Source organism: Phocoena sinus, chromosome 10, assembly GCF_008692025.1.
Source record: "Phocoena sinus isolate mPhoSin1 chromosome 10, mPhoSin1.pri, whole genome shotgun sequence".
In the NCBI taxonomy this organism is placed as follows: Eukaryota; Metazoa; Chordata; class Mammalia; order Artiodactyla; family Phocoenidae; genus Phocoena; species Phocoena sinus.
In genome coordinates, this window is record NC_045772.1 from 45,217,254 (window position 1) to 45,238,354 (window position 21,101).

At 35.8% G+C, this 21,101-nt stretch overlaps 1 protein-coding gene across 1 annotated transcript in view; it reads right to left on the reverse strand.

Moving 5' to 3' along the window:
• TRHDE (thyrotropin releasing hormone degrading enzyme) overlaps positions 1 to 21,101 on the reverse strand; it is a 404,965-nt gene that overhangs the window by 4,201 nt on the left and 379,663 nt on the right. The window contains exons 16-18 of the mRNA XM_032647249.1: positions 11,352 to 11,519; positions 10,678 to 10,818; positions 3,857 to 3,938 (exon numbers count right to left, since the gene is read on the reverse strand). Coding sequence (XP_032503140.1) covers positions 3,857 to 3,938; positions 10,678 to 10,818; positions 11,352 to 11,519 — 391 coding nt within the window. The remainder of the gene's footprint in view (positions 1 to 3,856; positions 3,939 to 10,677; positions 10,819 to 11,351; positions 11,520 to 21,101) is intronic.

Consider the following 21,101-nt stretch of genomic DNA (forward strand, 5'->3'; position numbering starts at 1 on the left):
AACTTAACTGACTCATCCAGTGATTCACTTGTATTTATATATTTATGTTGAGATTCATTCAATCTATATTCCTAAAGCAACAAATAGTACATTTTGATCTATATTTTGAATTTTGCATTTTATTACAAAAATATGTACATTACAGTGTACATTGTACATTACATCTGTGTATTACAGTGGCGTTATTTACATAATATAGGTCAATCAGGCAAACAAATTACATCTACTTCTTTTAAACTATGTTCCACATTGTTACATATTTTCCTAGGCAGTCACTGAATGAATATGCCGGATAGTGATAAATGACCCTTTGGCAACTTTGACTGTGGAGTGTGCTCTTGGCCTTTTGACCTTTTGACGAGGTAGAAAGCCAGCCTGAACACATGAAGTAAAACTCTTAAGTCTTCCTCAAAGGCAAACTATGGGATTGACTATGAATGTGTTATTAAGATAGTAGGTCAGATTATCCTGCAAGAGAACTCTCAGTAGAGAGAACTCTCAGTAACTGGGGGTTCTCTAGGGATTCTTTCCTTAAATCACTATTTAAGTGCACTAAATACTTCCGTTGTGAGCTCACAGAGCTTGGGGTGACTCACATACATCTTACGAGTAGCTTATTCATCAGAACACATGTGGCCCACTTTCCATAGTTGTCATAAATTGATCTTATGTCTCACACTCCTCCACAACTCTTCTGGCGAACTTGTGGTCAGAGCAGCCATCTGACTGGTCCTGGGGCATGGTCGCAGCACCTTCCAGACCCCTGCCTCACTTTAGAGGGCATGGGGTAGATGGAAGGCATTTGGCATTCCAGTCTGCTTGTTTTGGCAGCTCTTTGGTAGATGTTCTGCTGCTAGTAGTTTTTATTATTGTGCTTCCTAAACATTTATGCCATCTTATGCTTTTATTTGAAAATGTTGCAAGTTTAGACAGACATTTTTATAAAATAACATTTAGTAAGATGTCAGAGTTGCTTGTGTTCCATGTTCTCCTTAGCATAAAATTTCTAGACATGTTTGTTAATTTCTCTATTAAAAAATATTTTAGTATTTAGTACTCTTGATTTAGGATACTCTAGACCTTAAACATCACAAAATAACTTGTAAAGTGCAGCACACAATATACTCTTAGTAACTATATAAATGAATTGAATTAGCTATTGCCCGATCATGAGGTTTACATTTTCAACATTAAAACTGTAAATGGGATGTCTGTAACGCACAGGATCTATGTTCTTTTACAACAGTGTTGTATATAAGGTTCAAGAGGCCAAAATAATGAGTGCTGAAGAGGATTGCTGAGCAGGCATTAGTATGGAAAAATGGCAGGGGCCTCTGAGGTTCCATGAGGTTGTACTTCTATTCGTTTAAAATTAAGGAGGTGATGTGCTGTTTCATGGAGAAATATTGTTCAAATTGCTAGAGCTATGTAATTAGAAGGAAATTGCCAGTTTCAGGTACTAGAATGTAGTTTTGGGGAAGGGACCATAGAACAATGTAAGTGTCTCTGCTGAATGCCCCTAAAGTTGATGGGGATCATTACAATCTCAAATTAGTTTTCAGAATTCATAAAGATGCCGATTCACTTTTGATCTATAAACTTTTGAAAATAAGAATATGCTATATCCAAAGGGAGCATATTGGTTTTTCTGCTTACGAGGCTCATTGGTTATGGGAAAATGAGACTGAAACTTCCTCAGTTCCTTTATATTTATGGAAGGGGGTTATCGGCAATACAAATTAACCCCCCTCCCACCCAACAATAGTGGGCCACAATCCTACAGTCGATGATTAGGTAATAAAAGTATGGAAAAGCCTCAGGCAGCAGTTGGTAAACTGGAAAGTCAGTGCAAGCATCTGTGTCATGAAGGGATTCATCACTCAGGCTACAAAGAGCCTGTATTGTGAAGTTAGCTGCTTTGCAGATAATGGAATAAAAGTTGAGTTTCAGTTTTCAAATGGCACCTTTCATTATAGGGGTATCTTGGAACATTTCAAATGGCAATTAAGTGTAAAAACTGAAATATGTAAAGCAAAATGGCCATCATATGATAAAATCAATTTAAATGTCCATTTAACAGATGTTTTTCCATGAGCTGGGTATTATACTAAAGCAAGGAAGACATGAAAGATAGAGTTAGAGAACAGAAGAGGGAGAGAGAACAGGAGAGAGGCAAGGGGAGAGGAAGACAGCAGAAGGAAGGGAGCTAAAAGGAGGGAAGGGGAGAGGGGAGGAGAGGAGAGATCTTTCACTTCTGTGTTCACTTCAATGACTGCACAGGTTGTCACTAAACGAGTCTTTCATTCTGATTAGTGAATGTAAAATCAAAGAATTAAAACTACTTCATTTAAATACATAAACTCATTAGCTTAATTGTTCTTTCTTTCTCTTTCCTATGGATATGAAAGAATTCCTTCCCTTTTAGCTTCCTTTATTAAAAATAAAAAATATAGTAAAGGGCTTCCCTGGTGGCGCAGTGGTTGAGAGTCCGCCTGCTGATGCAGGGGACACGGGTTCGTGCCCCGGTCCGGGAAGATCCCACGTGCCGCAGAGCGGCTGGGCCCGTGAGCCATGGCCGCTGAGCCTGCGCGTCCGGAGCCTGTGCTCCGCAATGGGAGAGGCCACAACAGTGAGAGGCCCACATACCGCAAAAAAAAAAAAAAAAAAAAAAAAAATATATATATATATATATATATATATATATATATATATATATAGTAAAACATGTGCTAGGGCTTTCAAATTCTTCAGCATTGGGAACACACATAGGGATAAAAATTGAATTTCAAATCATTACAATCAGAGACTTAGCTTAGCTCATGGTGTGAAAGAATCCAAGTGAGTGCGTGGGGGATGACCATACAAAATTGGACAATCCTGCTCAATGGGATGAGCTCTGGGTCACAGCATTGGGCATTCTGTCAGTGAAAACTGAGGAAACTGATTCTCAATGCCAAATCTCAGCTATATTTTATAATGCAGTTGAGCAGCAGACTAAAAAGCAATATGTTTGAAGCCCAACTCATTTTAATCAGTCAAATATTTTGCTCCTTCCTCCTACCTACTTATCCCACCCCCCATTTCATGCCCCTAACAATTAGAGATGTGAATTAATGGTCACAAAATTAGCTGGTTTAAATTTCCAGAGACATAAAACAGAGAAAAAAGAAAATGTTAGATACTCTGCAAACTGGACACTAGTCCTTAAAAAATAAGTTCAGTTTCATCAATGAAATTCACTTGTGATTGTATCCAGCAGAATTTTAAACGAACTATTAATATCAATATATGTTGCCAGATACACTTCTATCCAAATGTATGAACTTATTCCATTTAACAAACCAAATAGCATGAAGCATTATTACCACATCCAATTATCATTCTTTGTGTAGAACGGACCACAAAGTAATGAATCTCAACTTCTGTACCTCAATAGCAACCTTGGTCCTCTGTATCCAAATACTGAGTCATTGTGACAGGATAGTTTTTTTGTTCCAAGGATCCCAAACTGGGTTCACAGAATCAATAGAGGGGTAGCTGATTGGATCAAAGATTTCTGGAGTGTATTTGGAGTCTCCCAACTTGAGAATCATTGCATTCAAGCACCTCTCACGGGAATTTAATATTAAATACTAATATGTTAGAAATACCTTTGCAAATAATGAATGGCGTAAAGTCTTTAGCATGGGTGTGTGTTTGTGTGTGTGTGTGTGTGTGTGTGTGCGCGCGCGCACACACACACGCATGCGCTTCAAAGGAATAGGTATGACTTTATTGGAAAGAAATGTTTGAAGTAAATGTATAATTTCATATGTTTATAAAAGAAAGGCATTAGAACTCATCTTAAAATATTTACCTCTTTCAGTTCACCTTCAGTATTAAGAAATTCTGTAACTCCGCTGATAAGTTTGGAATTCAAAAACAATGCTTCTCCATACCTTGAAAGATTAAAAAAAGTCTTAATGTTAAAGCAGGCAGTAAATTAGGAAATACTACTATGCATATTTTTTTAAGAATCCTTCTCAAGGGCTCCAAGTGACCTGTGTTGTCTTAGTGCCATTCAAGGCCATTTCCCTAGGGAGTCAGGGAGGTGCAAAGAGCTGTGGCTATGGGATGCCATCAAATGCATCCTGATTTGGCGCAGTGTTTCAAAGAGGTCTAAAGAGAGCCCTCCAAAATTATATTTAGGAATTACTATTATATTTCCAATAAAAAGCCAGAGAAAGAAACATTTTAAAACTTGCAATTTTACTTTTTTTATTTTAGGCCGCACCCCGTGGCTTGCGGGATCTTAGTTCCCTGACCAGGGATCGAACACTGCAGTGGAAGCACAGAGTCCCAGCCACTGGACTGGCAGGGAATTCCCTAAAAGTTTTAATTTTAAAGCAACCTCTATCACTGTAAGGAAGAAGGATCTTACAAAAAGAAATAGAACTGCAGGAAAAACTTGGGTATTAGCAGTAAGTCACACAGATCGTTTGGTCAGTCAGAATTGACATCAGCATTATCCTTTTTCATTCCTAGAAACTGAGCCAAATTTCTCAAAACATCAGCATTTTCTCATGTGAGTTTTAAAATAAAACATCAAATTGTTCACTTGAATGTCATCATCTTTGTACCACAAGCATTATAATTACTTGACTCATGACCCAAGGCAAAGAACACTATGTATCAGTGAGTTGGAAAGATTTCTCATTTCATTTATTGTCTACTGTGTTAAAGGTACCTATCACAGGTTATCATACTCTTTGAAATAAAAAAAGCACACTAGACTAAATGGAGGCAGGATCAAGATGGCTGCGTAGAAAGACCCTGAACTCACCTCCTCCTATGACATGCCCATAATACAACTATATAAAGAACTTGAGAACAAATTATGTATCCATTCATGATAAAATCCCTCAACAAATTGGTATAAAGGGAACATACATAAACATAATAAAGGTCATATATGACAAGCCCACAGTTAACAGCATACTCAATGGTGAAAAATGAAAGCATTTCCTCTGAGATCAGGAACAAGTCAAGGATGCCCATTCTCGCTACTTTTATTCAACATAGTATTGGAAGTTTTTGCCACAGCAAACAGACAAGACAAAGAAATAAAAAGAATTCAAAGTGGAAAGGAAGCAGTAAAACTTTCACTGTTTGCCGATGACATTATACTATATGGAAAACCCTAAAGACTCCACAAAAAACAAACAAACAAAACCTATTAGGCTAAATGAATTCAATAAAGTTTCAAAAACAAAATTAATATACAGAAATCAGCTGCATTTCTATACACTAATACTGAATTATCAGAAAGAAAAGTCAAGAAAACAACTCCATTTACAACTGCATCAAAAAGAATAAAATATCTGGGAATAAATTTAACCAAGGAACATGAAAGACCAGGTACTCTGAAAACTATGAAACACTGATGAAAGAAGTTAAATGCAACATAATTAAATGGAAAGATATACAGTGCTATGTATCAGAAGAATTAATACTGTTAAAATGTGCATACTATCTAAAGCATTCTACAGATCCAGTGCAATCCCCATCAAAATACCAAAGGCATTTTTCACAGAATTAGAACAAATAATCCTAAAATCTGTGTGGAACCACAAAAGACCTTGAATTGTCAAAGCAATCTTGAGAAAGAAGAACAACACTAGAGGTATCACACACCCTAACCTCAAACTATACCACAAAGGTATAGTAATAAAAACATATGGTACTGGCACAAAAGCAGACACGTGGATCAGTGGAAAAGAAATAAATCCATGCACATCTGGTCAATTAATTTGTGACAAAGGCAGCAAGAATATACAATGGGGGAAAACCAGTCTCTTGAATAAATAGTGTTGGAAAACTAGACAACTATATATAAAAGAATGAAAGTGGACTATGTTCTTATACCATATACAAAAATAAATTCAAAATGGATTAAAGACTTAAATCTAAGAGCTGAAACCATAAAACTCTTAGAAGAAAACATACACTCTTTGACATAAGTCTTGGCAATATTTTTTGGATCCGTCTCCTCATGCAAGGTCAACAAAAGCAAAAATAAACAAATAGGGCCACATCAAACTAAAAAGCTTTGGCACAGAAAAGGAAATCATCAACGAATGAATAGGCAATCTACTGAATGGGAGAAGATATTTGCAAATGATATGCTTGATTATGGGATAATATCCAAAATACATAAAGGACTCATAAAACTCAATATAAAAAAAACCCATTTAAAAAATGGGCAGAGGACTTGAATAGACATTCTTCCACAGAAGACATACAGATGGCCAACAGGTACAAGAAAACATGCTCAACATTGCTAATCATCAGGGAAATGCAAATCAACACCACAATGAGATATCACTTCACACCTCTCAGAATGACTATCAACAAAAAATAAAGAAATACCAAGTGTTGGTGAGTACATGGAGAAAAGGGAACCCTCATGCACTGTTGGTGGCAGTTTAAATTGGTACAGCCTCTATGGAAAACAGTATGGAGGTTCCTCAAAAAAATGAGAAAACAGAACTATCATACGATCCAGCAATTCCACTCATGCGTATTTTTCCAAAGAAAACAAAAACACTAATTGGAAAAGATATAAGCACCCTTGTGTTCACTGTGGCATTATTTACAATAGCCAAGAAATGGAAGCAGCCTAAGTGTCTATTAACAGGTGAAAGGATAAAGAAGATGTGGCATTTATATATACAATGGGATATGACTCCCAAAAAAAAAAAAAAAAAAAAAAAAAACAAGGAATCTTAACAAGGATGGACCTAGAGGGTATTATGCTACATGAAATAAGTCAGATAGAGCAAAACAAATATTGTATGTTTTCAGTTATATGTGGAATCTAAGAAAAAAAACAAATGAAAAAATATAACAAAGCAGAAACAGAGCCACAGATACAGAGAACTAGTGGTTGTCAGAGGGGAGGAGGGTGGAGTGAAGTGAAGGGGATTAAGAGGTACAAATACGAGTTACAGGGCTTCCCTGGTGGCACAGTGGTTGAGAGTCCGCCTGCCGATGCAGGGGATGCGGGTTCGTGCCCCGGTCCGGGAAGATCCCATATGCCGCAGAGCGGCTGGGCCCGTGAGCCATGGCCGCTGAGCCTGCGCGTCCGGAGCCTGTGCTCCGCAGCAGGAGAGGCAACAACAGTGAGAGTTCCGCGTACCACAAGAAAAAAAAAAAAAGAGGTACAAATACTAGTTATAAAATAAATAAGTCACATGGATATAATGTACAGCACAGGGAATGTCAATAATAATTTAATAACATTGTATGGTGTGTAATTTATAAAACTATGGAATCACTATGTTTTACACCTGAACTGTATTGTAAATAAACTACATTTCAATAAAAAAAAAAACAAAAAAACTAAAAGTACTCTAAAGATAAGATTATGAGTTTTTGAAAGCAGAGGTCCAGTCATCACTACAAGAGGTTTTCTAATGCTGTTCTTACCTGTGGGAACTTAAGTAATTTAGCTTCTGGAACCTCAGTTTTCTCATCTGTAAAATGAGGGGAGCTAAACTGTATGACCATCATAATTTGCTGTAATTCTAACACTGAACTCTTCCATGGGAAAAGTTATATCAATAAAATAAAATAAATCAACATTAAATAATAATATAAGTAATCATTAGTGATCAATATGTGGTTCCAGAAATGGCCTCCTCTACAGGAATAAGAATAATTCTTCAAAGAGTGTTTTGCTTATACTTTGCTTGCAGTTATGTGAAGAAGAAAAAAGGCACAATCCTTTCCTTGAAGGTAATTACTATGTCGTATTGTAAACAGATCATTCCCCGTTATTGTGGCTAACTGTGGTGAAAATAAAATTATACAGTGTTCAGAGTTAGCTGCGGGGTCTTCAGAAAGGCTTCCAGGAGATGATGCCAGATAGATTAAGTATGGAGTGGTTCCAAATATCAAGGAAGAAAGTAATTTTAGGCAGAGAGCCAACATAAACAAAGGCAAGGAGGTGTGAAACAACATGGTGTATGCCGACGACTACATGCATTTGGTATTGAGTGTATAAATTGTGAGGCTGAGGATAATAGAAAAGAGGTAGAGGGCTTCCCTGGTGGCGCAGTGGTTGAGAGTCCGCCTGCCGATGCAGGGGACACGGGTTCGTGCCCCGGTCCGGGAAGATCCCACATGCCGCGGAGCGGCTGGGCCTGTGAGCCATGGCCACTGAGCCTGCGCGTCCGGAGCCTGTGCTCCGCAACGGGAGAGGCCGCAACAGTGAGAGGCCCGCGTACCGCAAAAAAAAAAAAAAAGAAAAGAGGTAGAAGGGTTAGGAAGAGAGGAACTTAGATTTTCAGTGTGGCACAGAGTATTGAAGGTTTTACAGCAGGAAAATAATCATTTTTGCTTTTCAGAGAGATTCTTGGGACAAAGGGAAGAGGTATGTGTGGGAGTGTGTGTGTGAGATTGTGGATGTGTGTGTGTGATTGTGAGTGTGTTTGAGTGTGTATGTGTGTGTGTAAGTGTGTGTATGTGTGTGGTGCTGGTGGTGGTAGATGTAAATATAAAGGCAGGAGACAGAAGGCTATTGTTAAGAGTAGTGGCAAGAGATAAGAACCTTCACTAGGGCAGTGGTAGCGGGAAAGAGAGGAAGAATTCAAGAAACATGAAACATTTAGGAATTGTTAAATTATAAGACCTCAAGCCTAATTTTTACATATGTCAAGGGAAAGGGAGAACCATATGTAGATTTCCAGGTGCCTGGCTTGAGCAATTGGTGGATGACCACATATTTACTGAGAAAAGGAAGATAAAAGGAAAATGATGATTTACCCCAGTAGGGGATCTCAACAAGAAACTGTCTATCATAGGGTGAAGCTTAGGTGAAATGCCTGAGTTAGAGATGTAGATTTGGGAATGATTCAAGCCACGAGATTTGATGGCAACTAAAACTAGGGAGAATCTGCAGGGCAGGAAGCAAGGAGAACCTTGGACAGTTTCCCCATGAACTTTCAGGTTTCAGGTTCTACTCCTCGACAGAGGAGTAGAAGATGAAGGAGACAATCCTATTTGTTAGGATAAACGCTGCCCTGTCTGTAGAAATGCTGAAACGTCAATCTTTCTACCTTTTTTTTTTTTTTTTAAGTAACAGACTTTAGTTTTAGAGCAGTTTTAGGTTTACAGAAAAATTGAGCGTAAAGTTGAGTTTCTAAATGCCTCTTCCTCCCTCTTCAGAGTTTTCCCTGTTATTAATGTTCAGTTAATAAAACAAAGAGGTCATTAGACTGAGGTGGTTTTAATGCTGTCTCAATCTTTCTACGTTTTTTTTTTTTTGGTTTTTTTTTTTTTTTTTTTGGTACGCGGGCCTCTCTCTGCTGTGGCCTCTCCCGTTGCGGAGCACAGGCTCCGGACGCGCAGGCCCAGCCGCTCCGCGGCATGTGGGATCTTCCCGGACCGGGGCGCGAACCCGAGTCCCCTGCATCGGCAGGCGGACTCTCAACCGCTGCGCCACCAGGGAAGCCCTCTTTCTACGTTTTGATTAGAGATCATGGACTGTCAGTGAATCAAAACAGGCATATCAGGAACCAAACATTTTTTGGTAGGGACTATAAACTATATATGCATTACACTGAACTCTGATCTACAAAACCACTCCCTAAAGAAACTGTTTATTTGGTAGATATCTGATACTTTTTAAAGTGAAATACTTGTTTATATATATATTAATTCCACCTTGTGTCTGACTATTCATTATACTATGTGCATGACAGCAAAGCAAGCTCTAATCTTTCAAACATTCCAATTTCTGAGCTGAAAATACTAGGGAAAAAATGTGCTTTCTAGGAATATCAGTGCTTTCTAACAATGAAATATTTATAGACAGAAATATGTTTTAATATGACATATCCATTCAAATTGAACTCATTATACAAGGTCAACCAATAAAAATGTGCTTTTAAAAAATAAAGTTTATACCCCAGTTTTTAAGAGATAGAACAGTAGGTATGTTGTCTGGGGACATTTAAGTTGGAGAACATGCAGCATTTACATGCTCTATGATAAATTTAATTTTAAAATACCATAGAGATTATCAGAGTAATAAATTAACATTTATTATAATATATTTAAATACATAACGAAATATTTTCCAAAATTGAGGCTGAATTCTCAACATGAAGCAAAATGGCTCAGGAATAAATTCTACTGCAACTAGAATTATAAAGCCATTCAAATATTCCTTCTCGATATCATGGTTTTATTTCAGGTGTTTTATGATATTTATATTTTTAAAAGAATTTTAAACAATTCTACAGAAGTAATTAAAGTTTTCTTGTTATAATACCATTACATATGATTCATAAATCATTTTTTTCTACAACACACTCAGGATATAGGGTTTTAATGATGATTCCTTCAACCTAAGACAGTTTGATAGATCTTCCAGGAAAGCTGCAATGCTAAACCTTTTCACTCTGCACATTTCCATATATAATTGTGGTTATCAATCTTTAATAAATGAATAATGTTATAGAACTGTTAAATCTGAGTTTCACAAGAGTGGCAACACCCATCTTGGCTGACTACTTCAAAATCTAATTCTATTATCTGGACCTTGGTTCTACCACAAAAAGTAGGGCTTTTATCTCTCATATGTCACCTTTGATTTACTCACTCCAGTATGAATGATTGAAATCTTATTTTTACCTGGTATTTAATATCTTCCATTTATCTCTAAAAAATTTCCAGGCAAGGTCTCGGCCATGTGGATTTCGAGCTACATGGATTATCACATCAATTGCATCTTGATCCAGCACCACTTCAGAATTCAGTGATAGATTTAGAAGCCTTTAAGAATAGAATTGTGGGGAAATTTTTAGTCCAATAACAAAGATTTCTTATAAAATTACCAAAATTACATGATTTAATTTATCACAGTCTTCAACGAATAGTCCAGTGTAAACTTTACTAAAAAAATTTTATCAATAGAACAATTTTGTTTTCATAAAAGGAGGAAGATCAAATTCATAGTATTGTAATTAATATATTAATCAAAGTCAGAACAATCTTGTGCGTGGAGAAATCATAGTTTTGGTTTGATGATGCAAACTCACTTTAAAAATTCTTTTTAATAAATGCTTCTTTTTATAATGAAATATTGTCTTACATATATATGAAAAAACATATAATTAGTTAGAAACTAAGGTATACCTTTCAAATCAACAAGCTTTAGTCATATTAATATGGCAGTTTTCCCTAGCTCTAGAAAGATAAATTTTAGAGTAACTAGCATGTATTTAAGGAAATAAAAACAAGTTCAGTACAGTCTGATTAACAGAGAATACTCTCATTACATGAATTTTAAAAATTAATTGACCCACCTATTTAATAAATTCCTGTCATCACTGCAAGTTAAAGCTTCCAGTAATATTTTCTTTTCAGAAACGGCCGTGGTGGAGTGGAATTTCATCCATATGAATTCCCAGACATCCTCATCTAGTAGTGAAACTCCTGTACAGTAGACGATGTCTCTAACGTTTAGTGGTATTCTAAAGAAGCAACCCATGGTGGTTTTCCGTTAATTAAAAGCTTCATAGTATTGAAAATAAAGACAGATGCTGCTCTACTAGTCAGTTTTTAAAAAGATGGTTTTGTTAATTAGATTTACCTGAAAGAGAATAATGCTATATAGTAACAATATTCAAAAATATTCCCAACTAAATGAATAAAATAATGTATTTTATTTAAAGATAGTTTTGAATGAAATTTTTTCCACTCTTGAAACTATGAAAACAAGAATCATAAACAACAAGAACAACAAGAACATAAAGCCTTAAAAAAATAGAAACAGGTGCCTTATATTTCCACCAACATTCATACATTTATCAATCAAAAATTTTGCTCTCAGAATTGTTAGACCCAAGAACCACGAGAAAGCACTGGATGAAGAGACTGACTAATCTGGATAAAACAGAAACATCTCCTAAATTCTTAGACAATTTTTTCTAAAATTATTTTTCTCAAATAGCTCTCCAAATTTTGGAACCTAGAAGATTACTAATATAGATAATAAACAGATAAAACATAAGTAGTAAATTTTGAGAAAGTAAATGTTACAGTGGGAAACTGTTACTCGATTTAATTAATCTTGGCTATTTATAAGCTGCAGTTCTCATGTGTACTCTGCCATGGCAATTTTTTACTAAATATTGTTCTTTCACATTTTGATATATACCCCACATTTAAAAAAACTGTTCTCTTAAAGAACACTCCAATATCTTAAAAAATTAAAAATGCATTTCTGCTTTGTATAATATCTAGTAATCTATTATTAAAATTTCTCATTTATAATTTGAATGTGGTTAATAATAAGAAATGTTTTCTCTGGATAACAAGATGAAACAATCCCTTTTAAATATTTAAGACTTTGATGGTTAAAACATTGCTTTGGTGAATGGAGTATTTGGAAAACAGGAGGAAGCGTCTGAATGACTACCAATAAGATGATCTTCATCTTATTCTGTTAAGCAGCTAAGTAGGTCTACAATCAGGATATTGAAGATTGTGTATCAGGATACCAAATGTATAGAGCTGTTAGTACTATCATACAAAATTCACAGTTCCCAGAAATGGCTAAACGTATATTATTCTGTCTCTTCCTACCAATAATTAAAATGTTTGGAGAATAGTTACTTTAATCTTGCTGACTGAAGCTGTTTTTCCTTTATGGTATTTGAAGGCAAGCCTTTTGTTTGTTTGATTGATTTGTTTTGTTTTTGAGGAAACAAAAGGAATATAGACATCAGAAGAAACCAGAAAAGAGCTTCACTTCTTTCTCCTGTCTTCCCTCTCAGCTCTGGAATCCCTTGATGAAAGTACCCATAATAGTCTTCCCAGTGGGTGGTGAAACCTTCTTCTCCCTGCTCTGTTTATGACCAGCTTGCCACACGGCACATCTGAAATCACTAGGGAAAACATTGCCACCATATGTTGAAGAGTCTGTCAGTCCTGATAGATACAACATAATATTACAAAAATGCATCCACCTTTACCAACTGCAATAAGTTAAAAGTTTAAAATCTTCCTTTAAATCAAGAGCTAGAAAAGAGGATGATTTTTTTCCCTCCAAATATTACAGGCTACAGGGCACAACACTGTATTATTATTGTCATGATTTTGGCCAAGAGATTACTATAAAAATTTGCAAAAACTAACAAGAAAATGTCTACTTAAATCATCAAATCATAGATCAATGCATATTAGACCTAATAGTAACAGCTTACGTTCTAAAAAAAATTCCTTAAGCAATTAATATACCAAAGAGTTCAGGGATAGAGCCCACTGAATGAGGTTTGTTACTGCGTATGAAACCAGTCTCCAATATCAAGCAGAAAGACATATGGAAATATAGAAAAGGCAAAAAAAGAAGGAAAAAGAAAAAGGCAGATATTAAACTATGTTCCTTAGAAATAACCTGTGTCATATACTATAGTCATTAGCAACAATCCATATTTTTGCAGTTCAGTAGTTGCTCCTGGCTGATGCTGAACTGTGTAAAATGCATACACAAATGAGTAAATGGGTTGGTCAGTGCAAAGTCCTGGACACCGGCTAAAGGGGCATCAGAAGTAGAAAATACCACTTTTGCACAATACTACATTCCAGGTTACCTGTCTTATTTTATTTCGTCTATACGATAATATCATGATATCTGTATTATAAACTTCATTTTGCAGGAGAGGAAACTGTTCTGAGAGAGGATATTTTGCACTATAACAACAATATATAGTAAGTTGAGAATCAGGATGGGCTATACATGAATGTCTTTCCTATTTCTATCAGCTTAGACATAGCTAATGATGAACATAAGATATTAAGATTTCTGTTAGTAGTAATCATCAGTAATTATCACTGAATGCTGATTTTTGTTGTTCCATAAAATGCTATCTTATAGAAAGTAAGAACAACCAAACCCTGGATCTAACTAGTAGGCTGCAGAGTAATACCAGTGCATCCAATCTATAATTCCCTTAGTGCTGAACTGGCCACAGATGTCACTACTACCTTCTATTTTTCATTACTTTTTTTTAAGTCCATAGTTTAATCAGTCATCTCTTTTTTTTTTTTTTGCGGTACGCGGGCCTCTCACGGTTGTGGCCTCTCCCGTTGCAGAGCATAGGCTCCGGACGCGCAGGCTCAGCAGCCATGGCTCACGGGCCCAGCCGCTCCGCGGCATGTGGGATCTTCCCGGACCAGGGCACGAACCCGTGTCCCCTGCATCGGCAGGCGGACTCTCAACCACTGTGCCACCAGGGAAGCCCCCAGTCATCTTTGATAAATATTCAACGGTGGCAAGAATGGTTTTCCAACAATAAGCTTCCGTTCTGTTCACCAGAATCAAAATGACACTTGTTAAAACAGCCTCTGGCTGACTTAAAGGACATAGGCTGGGGGTGTATTTAAGGAGCTGCTGTGTAGCAAGCTGATCATATACAGAGCAAGGAGAAGAAATCTTGAAAGGGCACCCAGCAATGAAGTGCTGGATGAAATGGCAGACAGACCATCCTGAAGGAATCTAACAAAAGTTGTCCTGGGCAAAGGAGGCTTTTGAAAGCAAAGCTGCCCAGAATAGGGGCAAATTCTGTTTTTGAACCGGCAGCCTCAAACAAGAGAAAGACCACATAATTTGGATGTGCTCTGGAAGAAACTGCAGGTCAAGTTTCAGGCTCATGAGCAGCTGTTCCCCTGTGCATAGCAGATGTGTCAAATTTCACTACTATGAAAATGAGACTTACATATATTTACATATATAATCTGAAACCTGTTGATGGTCCACTGAAAAATAGCCCTTGATCTCAGCTACGAATCCCCAAACTCTCAAGAAAGTAATGGCTATTAGCAGATGCTGGGAGGTACACTTGCTTAAGATTCATAAGGCTCCTTAGAAGAGCAAGGACGAGCGGATTAGCCGGAAAATACCACTCAGATTTTTCTAGCATCTCCTCCCAACCCACCAACTCCTTATCTTCCTTACTCACCCACCAGATAAAGAATCAATGTATAGGTCACAAGATTATTTGTACTCATCACTGAAAATAAAACAAGATTGGTGAGCACTGAACTTGCCAAGGGTCCTTGGCTCCTAATGATTTCCATTGTTAATGAAACCCCCTTTTGCTGCTAAATTTGTAAAGATGCGCTAACAACACTTTAGCAAAATGATTGCTCTGGGGACAGTTTAAGATCTCTTTGTATAAACCAAAGTCATTAGGAACAAATGAAAAAGCTCAGTTTTTGTAAAGCATGAGCTGAAAAACCCACAGAACTCACAGTTATGAATAGTGCAAATGAGTCCTATGAGATTCTTGATATTAGGATTACAGGGAGAGAGAATATGGAAATTGTTTATGAAAATGTGAATCCCCCCATGGTCATTCTTTTTAACTGCTGCCTCAGAAGTAAATCTTTTAGTGGAATTTTATCATGTGGGAAGCTGGTCTCTGCTAGCTGCCTTCCTACAAGATGAATGGGGTAATGCTGAGCCCAAAGGAAGTGCCTTTATCTTTCTAAGGTACTGACTTTGCAGAAATGATTACCTAATTAATGTAACTTCTACTATGTTTTTTATTCTACTCTCATTTTAAATAGCATGATGACAGAGTTCATTTGTATGATAAAAGTTTAAAATTCAGCATAAAAATTCAGTATATCATTTTGGAATAATTTATTTTTTGCATTTTGGTGATATGTTTAACCTTTTTTACCTTGCCAAAAGCAAATGCCTAAAAACTAAAAGCTTTGGGGTAGAAGTTAAAAAATTAAGCAGTGGAAAAATTAAAGGCGTGTGTCTTTTAGGAAAAATTTTTTACTGAGTTAAATAATAATCGTGATGTAGTGGGACTAATATTTTAAAACATAGTAAATTGGTAATTATTAAATGGAAAATTGTGAAGTAGATTGGTAAATTAAGATAAATAACAGGAAAATTTCCAAAGATTTTGCTATGAAATTTTTCACTGCTGCATTGTATTTTAAGGTTAAAAATCAGGACTCATTTAAAATAACAATAAAGGACTAGTTTAAGATATAAATAGCAACTAAGAATGATATCATAGATTAATATTTAATGATATGGTAATTTATCATTTTAATAAATTATTTAATAATTATTATTTAATAATAATAAATAATTAAATAATAATATAATAAATTATATATAATTATATGTAATAAATAATAAAATAATAATAATTTAATAACTTTAATGATTCATTAAAATTATTTTAATAAATTTATCATATTAAATTTCATCATTTAATATGATGAAATATATTTTTAAGGACAGAGTGTAATATATATATAAATATCACTGTGTTAAGTCTAAAGAAAAACGTTAATGTGTATGTTAAAAGGAAGGCTGGAAAGATAAACAAGAATACTAACAACATTAGCCTCTGGGTTTGGGGATTATAGGTAACTAGTGTTTTTTTTACACACATATTTCAAATTTAATAATTTAATAACTTACTTTCAGAATAAAATATATACCAATATAAAAAATGCTGTTGAATAATATATAGAAATAATTCTGATGATACAGTTAAAATATCTCCCAAAGGAAAATTATACTTGCTAAAAGAAAAAAAACACACTATTTTAAAATATAAATTTTGATGCTTAATCATGATATGGGTCTATTTATTTCTAAGCAGGTTCTCAGTAGACCTAATTTGACCAGTAGCTGCCTCCAGAACTGGGCAAGTCAAGGTCATTGCTTTGGGCTTTATTTTTAATCCTAATTGGACAAGGGCTAAAATACATGAGTTCTAAGGTCCCTTCCTGCTCTGTTAGTACAAGTGTCTTTTCATTAGTGATTGTATTAACATTGAAATGTGGATTTAATTATTTTCAAAGACAATTAAAAAAATTCTCAAGTCACTGGCTTCTCAAAGAATACCTCTTTCTTTCAGTGGCACTACACATGCCATTGATATAGAGTGTGGCACACCATTTAATTAATTTTAATGAACTTGCAGTTCATTTGAAATATCATTTGCCTATTCTAACTAAAAATTGGAAGACAGCTTTGGTTGAGGCTTCCTCATCAATACTCTGTATCTTGCTCTGCCTTATAAGTACAAGCACTCTTACTTCTTTTGGGACAGACAATCCTAGACTTTTAACTATCAGACTGAAAAATAACCTGCATTTACAAAGGCTGACCCTGTCCATCTTGTCTGCTACCCCCATCTCTCATTCTATCCAGATTTCTTGGTCCCTTGACTGCTGCTAAGAAAGCCATCCTGAATAAAAATTACAGCTGTTTAGAAGGAATGTGTGACTTTTTGCACCCACCTGTCTGTTTCCTCATCTGGAAAATGGGAATCATAATTCCTTCCAGGGTTGTTACAATGATTAAATGAAATAATGTTTCATTTGATATTCACATGAAAATGGTGCATATCAGGGGTTCAGTATGGATTTTAGATAAATGTTGTGCATAGCCAAGTACAGGGACATAGAAAATTGTCTAAATAGGTAGTAATAACATCTCTCCTCCTCATTACTTTTATTACTATTATTATTAGGATGCAGTGCCAACAAATACTCCTATCGTTCCCAAATGAGTACTGGACTATAAAGAAAGCAAAAATAAAGTTTTTAGACAACCTTGCTAAAAGTGAATGAGTAATTATAAAAGTCACTACAGACACTACATCTCAAGTTTAAGGCATTACAATGAAATACACTTTTATAATTCCACCTAACTTTACTGGTATACTTGTCAATCAAATACACTGCTGAATCTATACAAAAACCCTGGCAACCAAAGAAATATCGTTCCTTAGTATCTCTATAGGGCCCATGGCCAAGGAAGAACAGAATCTCATGTGAAGTATGCAGTTGGTGAGTGGCTGAAAGAACAGGAGACAGCAACGCTGTCAGCTGGCACCTTTCATGCATCAGCTGGGGCTGCTCTGTTTCTGAAGAGTCTTCTCTGGTGCCCACACAACCTGCTCATTCCCACTGAACCTGGAGCATGAAAAAACAAAATACCCTTTGGACCTCAAAACAAAATAGAGTTGGGGAAACCTGGTGGACAGTAGACCAGCTATATTTAAAATTACTGTGTTCTGAAATGATATTCCAAACCTCTTCACATTTTATTTTTGCATATTTGCTAAGAGGTATATGCTGCTCTTTCCATAGGAAAGACAAAGGATTGCTAGGAATGGGTGGGTCATTTTAACTCTTAATATCCCAAATGTATCAAGAGTATATTTTAAGATAGCTGCACTCCTTTTAAATGGCTCTTATAATTAAAGTAAATGTACTTTAAAAGAGACGTTCACTTTGCTTAAGCTGAAATAATATATATTACATTATATTTTAAACCTTTAAGTCCCTATATATACAGTAGCTATTATTTCTACTGGCTGGGAAGGGAAAGGGATGGAGAGGGTTAAGTTTCTGGGCTGTTAAGACCACTTCATAAAATATAAATGCTAAAGCATAAGAACAAAAGAAACCAAGTGACTCAGATAGCATTAAAAAGAAGAGGACAAGGGGGCTTCCCTGGTGGCGCAGTGGTTGAGAGTCCACCTGCTGATGCAGGGAACAAGGGGCACGGGTTCGTGCCCCGGTCAGGGAAGATCCCACATGCTGCAGAGCGGCTGGGCCCGTGAGCCATGGCCGCTGAGCCTGCGCGTCCAGAGCCTGTGCTCCGCAACGGGAGAGGCCACAACAGTGAGAGGCCCGCGTACCGCAAAAAAAAAAAAAGGACAAGAAGAAGAAGACATCAAAGAAAAAGTAGAAAGAAAGAAAGAACACATGAGACATGTACAGAGTGGCCAAAAAATTCAGAGTAAAAATGACAAAGACAGTCATGACAAAGACCTACAAAAAGGTAAAGGGGAAAAACCGCAATGAGAGGAGAATTTGTGACTTGATTTGTTGAAAATTTTTCTTGGGCCTGGATTTTGAACACATTCTACTGAAAAGCCTAGAACAAAGTTATTTAACGTTTCATAACTCAGAACCCTTATGACATCCAGAATCAATTATACCCATAAGACCTCCAAAAAACTGAACTGGTTTATAACAAAGGTAGAAAAATTAAGATATCCATGATGACTCACTTTAAAACAGTGAGCAGCAGACTGCTAGCATAAATAGCTCTAAAAACATAATTTAAAACTTACGAGGTATACAGTTGTAATAGAAGTTGTGAAATGGCTGATAAATTGCCCTATTTATAGATGCCTGTGTTACAGAGGAGATAAATTGTTTCTGGATAATTGCATGCCTATTATCCGTGGCTTCCCAACGAATTTCAAATCTGCTCTATCCTGATCCTTGAATATTCAGGCTTCTTCTTCACTTAGCTCAGGTCAGAGCACTGTAAATCTAAGTGCCTCCTATGATATGAAGTCTAAATATAGATGGTGTTTTCTGAATCACAATGATTAGGAATGAGTACTTGCAGTTAACTTTTAAGATGAAAGGTAATGATAGGAACGACACATTAGTTACAAGAGCAAATCCATCGCACTATTCCCATTCAAATCATGATCCAGGCTTGAGTGTTTATGAAAACTCCACTGGATGACATAGGGCTCCACCTGAACAAATAAATCTTGTTGCCCAGGAATAACTTACAGCAACAGTCATTGTCTTGAATTCTTCATACAAAGGTTGAAAATTGCACCAGTTTATTGTATCCATCAAATTACTACATCGACAAATGTATGGGTCTATGCAAATGAGGTTTATCTTCATTTCTAATGCACTGTCAAGGTGACTGTGGTTAATAAGGCTGATTGTACAGCTTGGGAAGAATCAATTACAGCCAGTTAGTTAATTCTTTAGGCATAACAAGTAAACTGTCATGAGTAGGCAATAATTAATATATTTTCCTCACTTGAAAGGTCTCCAACTAAAAGATTTTATTTGGCTAAAGTAAACTTTACTATTCTCTGTGTGTGTTTGTGTCTGTGCATTGAACAAAATGTAATTCTGTAGGTTTTGTAATTTTCATTGTTAGATTCACTGCATAAGAAAATGCTGTACTTTTTAAAAATAGAGAAATATTCTTATTCTCAACAAATCCTGGATGTTCTGTGGTTTCACTGAAATGCACTTTGATCCTCCTGTGAAAAAGCAGTGAAATCCATGAAAAACTTTATAATACATGTATGTATGCTAAGGAATAAGGATGTATATAATTAAATTTGATAATTAAATATAGTTATAAAAAGTCTAGTCCTGTTACAAGGTAAAATAAAATTATTGATTAAAAAAAGAAGCTGGGGTCTGGAGAAAGGGAGAATGGCAAGAGTGGATGAAAAAAGTTACAAAACAAGCTAGAAGGCCTATTTTGCATTGGGAGATAATATAGCTGAGAAGAACATACACTTTAAAAGAGTCAACTCAAACGTTATGACTTTCTGAAATAAGTGAAATGTATGTATGCACATATATATGTAATTGGCAGGTATAGGTCATAACGTTGCATGTGTATAAAGAGAAGGGGAAAACAGTGCACATTGAATGCCTGCACTGTATGTTCGTTTCAGCATAAAATAAGCAAGGTTTGTTTATATATGAAAATAAAAGTCACTTCAGTTTTTTCTATTTGGTTTTTTAATTATAGAAAGAACCTCAAGTCACTAGAAAGTAAAACACAAAACAAAAACAAAAAACCTCTTTCTAAATATTTAGATGTGAAGGGATTCTGAAACACGAGAATGGGTCCTTTGCTGTGAATTTTAGGAATATCTCTATATATTATTCTATCTTCATGCGATAGGCCACTCCCATCTTTTTTTCCTACACAAGTAAGAAAATAATATTCTGAGGAATCATGATATTAATTTTGTCTGAATTTTATGAGGAACAAGAAGAACCTCCCTTCTCAGTATCTTCTTTTATTCCTCCATTTCATGATGAAAATCTTAAGTAAGAACAGGGTGAAGTTAGCGAAAGTTAGAAGTCTTATTCGCTATCTATTGGTAGCACTCCTTGAAATCTCATCAGCACAATACAAAATATTCTGTACCAAGTTTTGATTGCAAGGCAGAGGCTAAAGTTGTGTGTATTAGTTTCGTATGGCTGCCATAACAAATTACCAC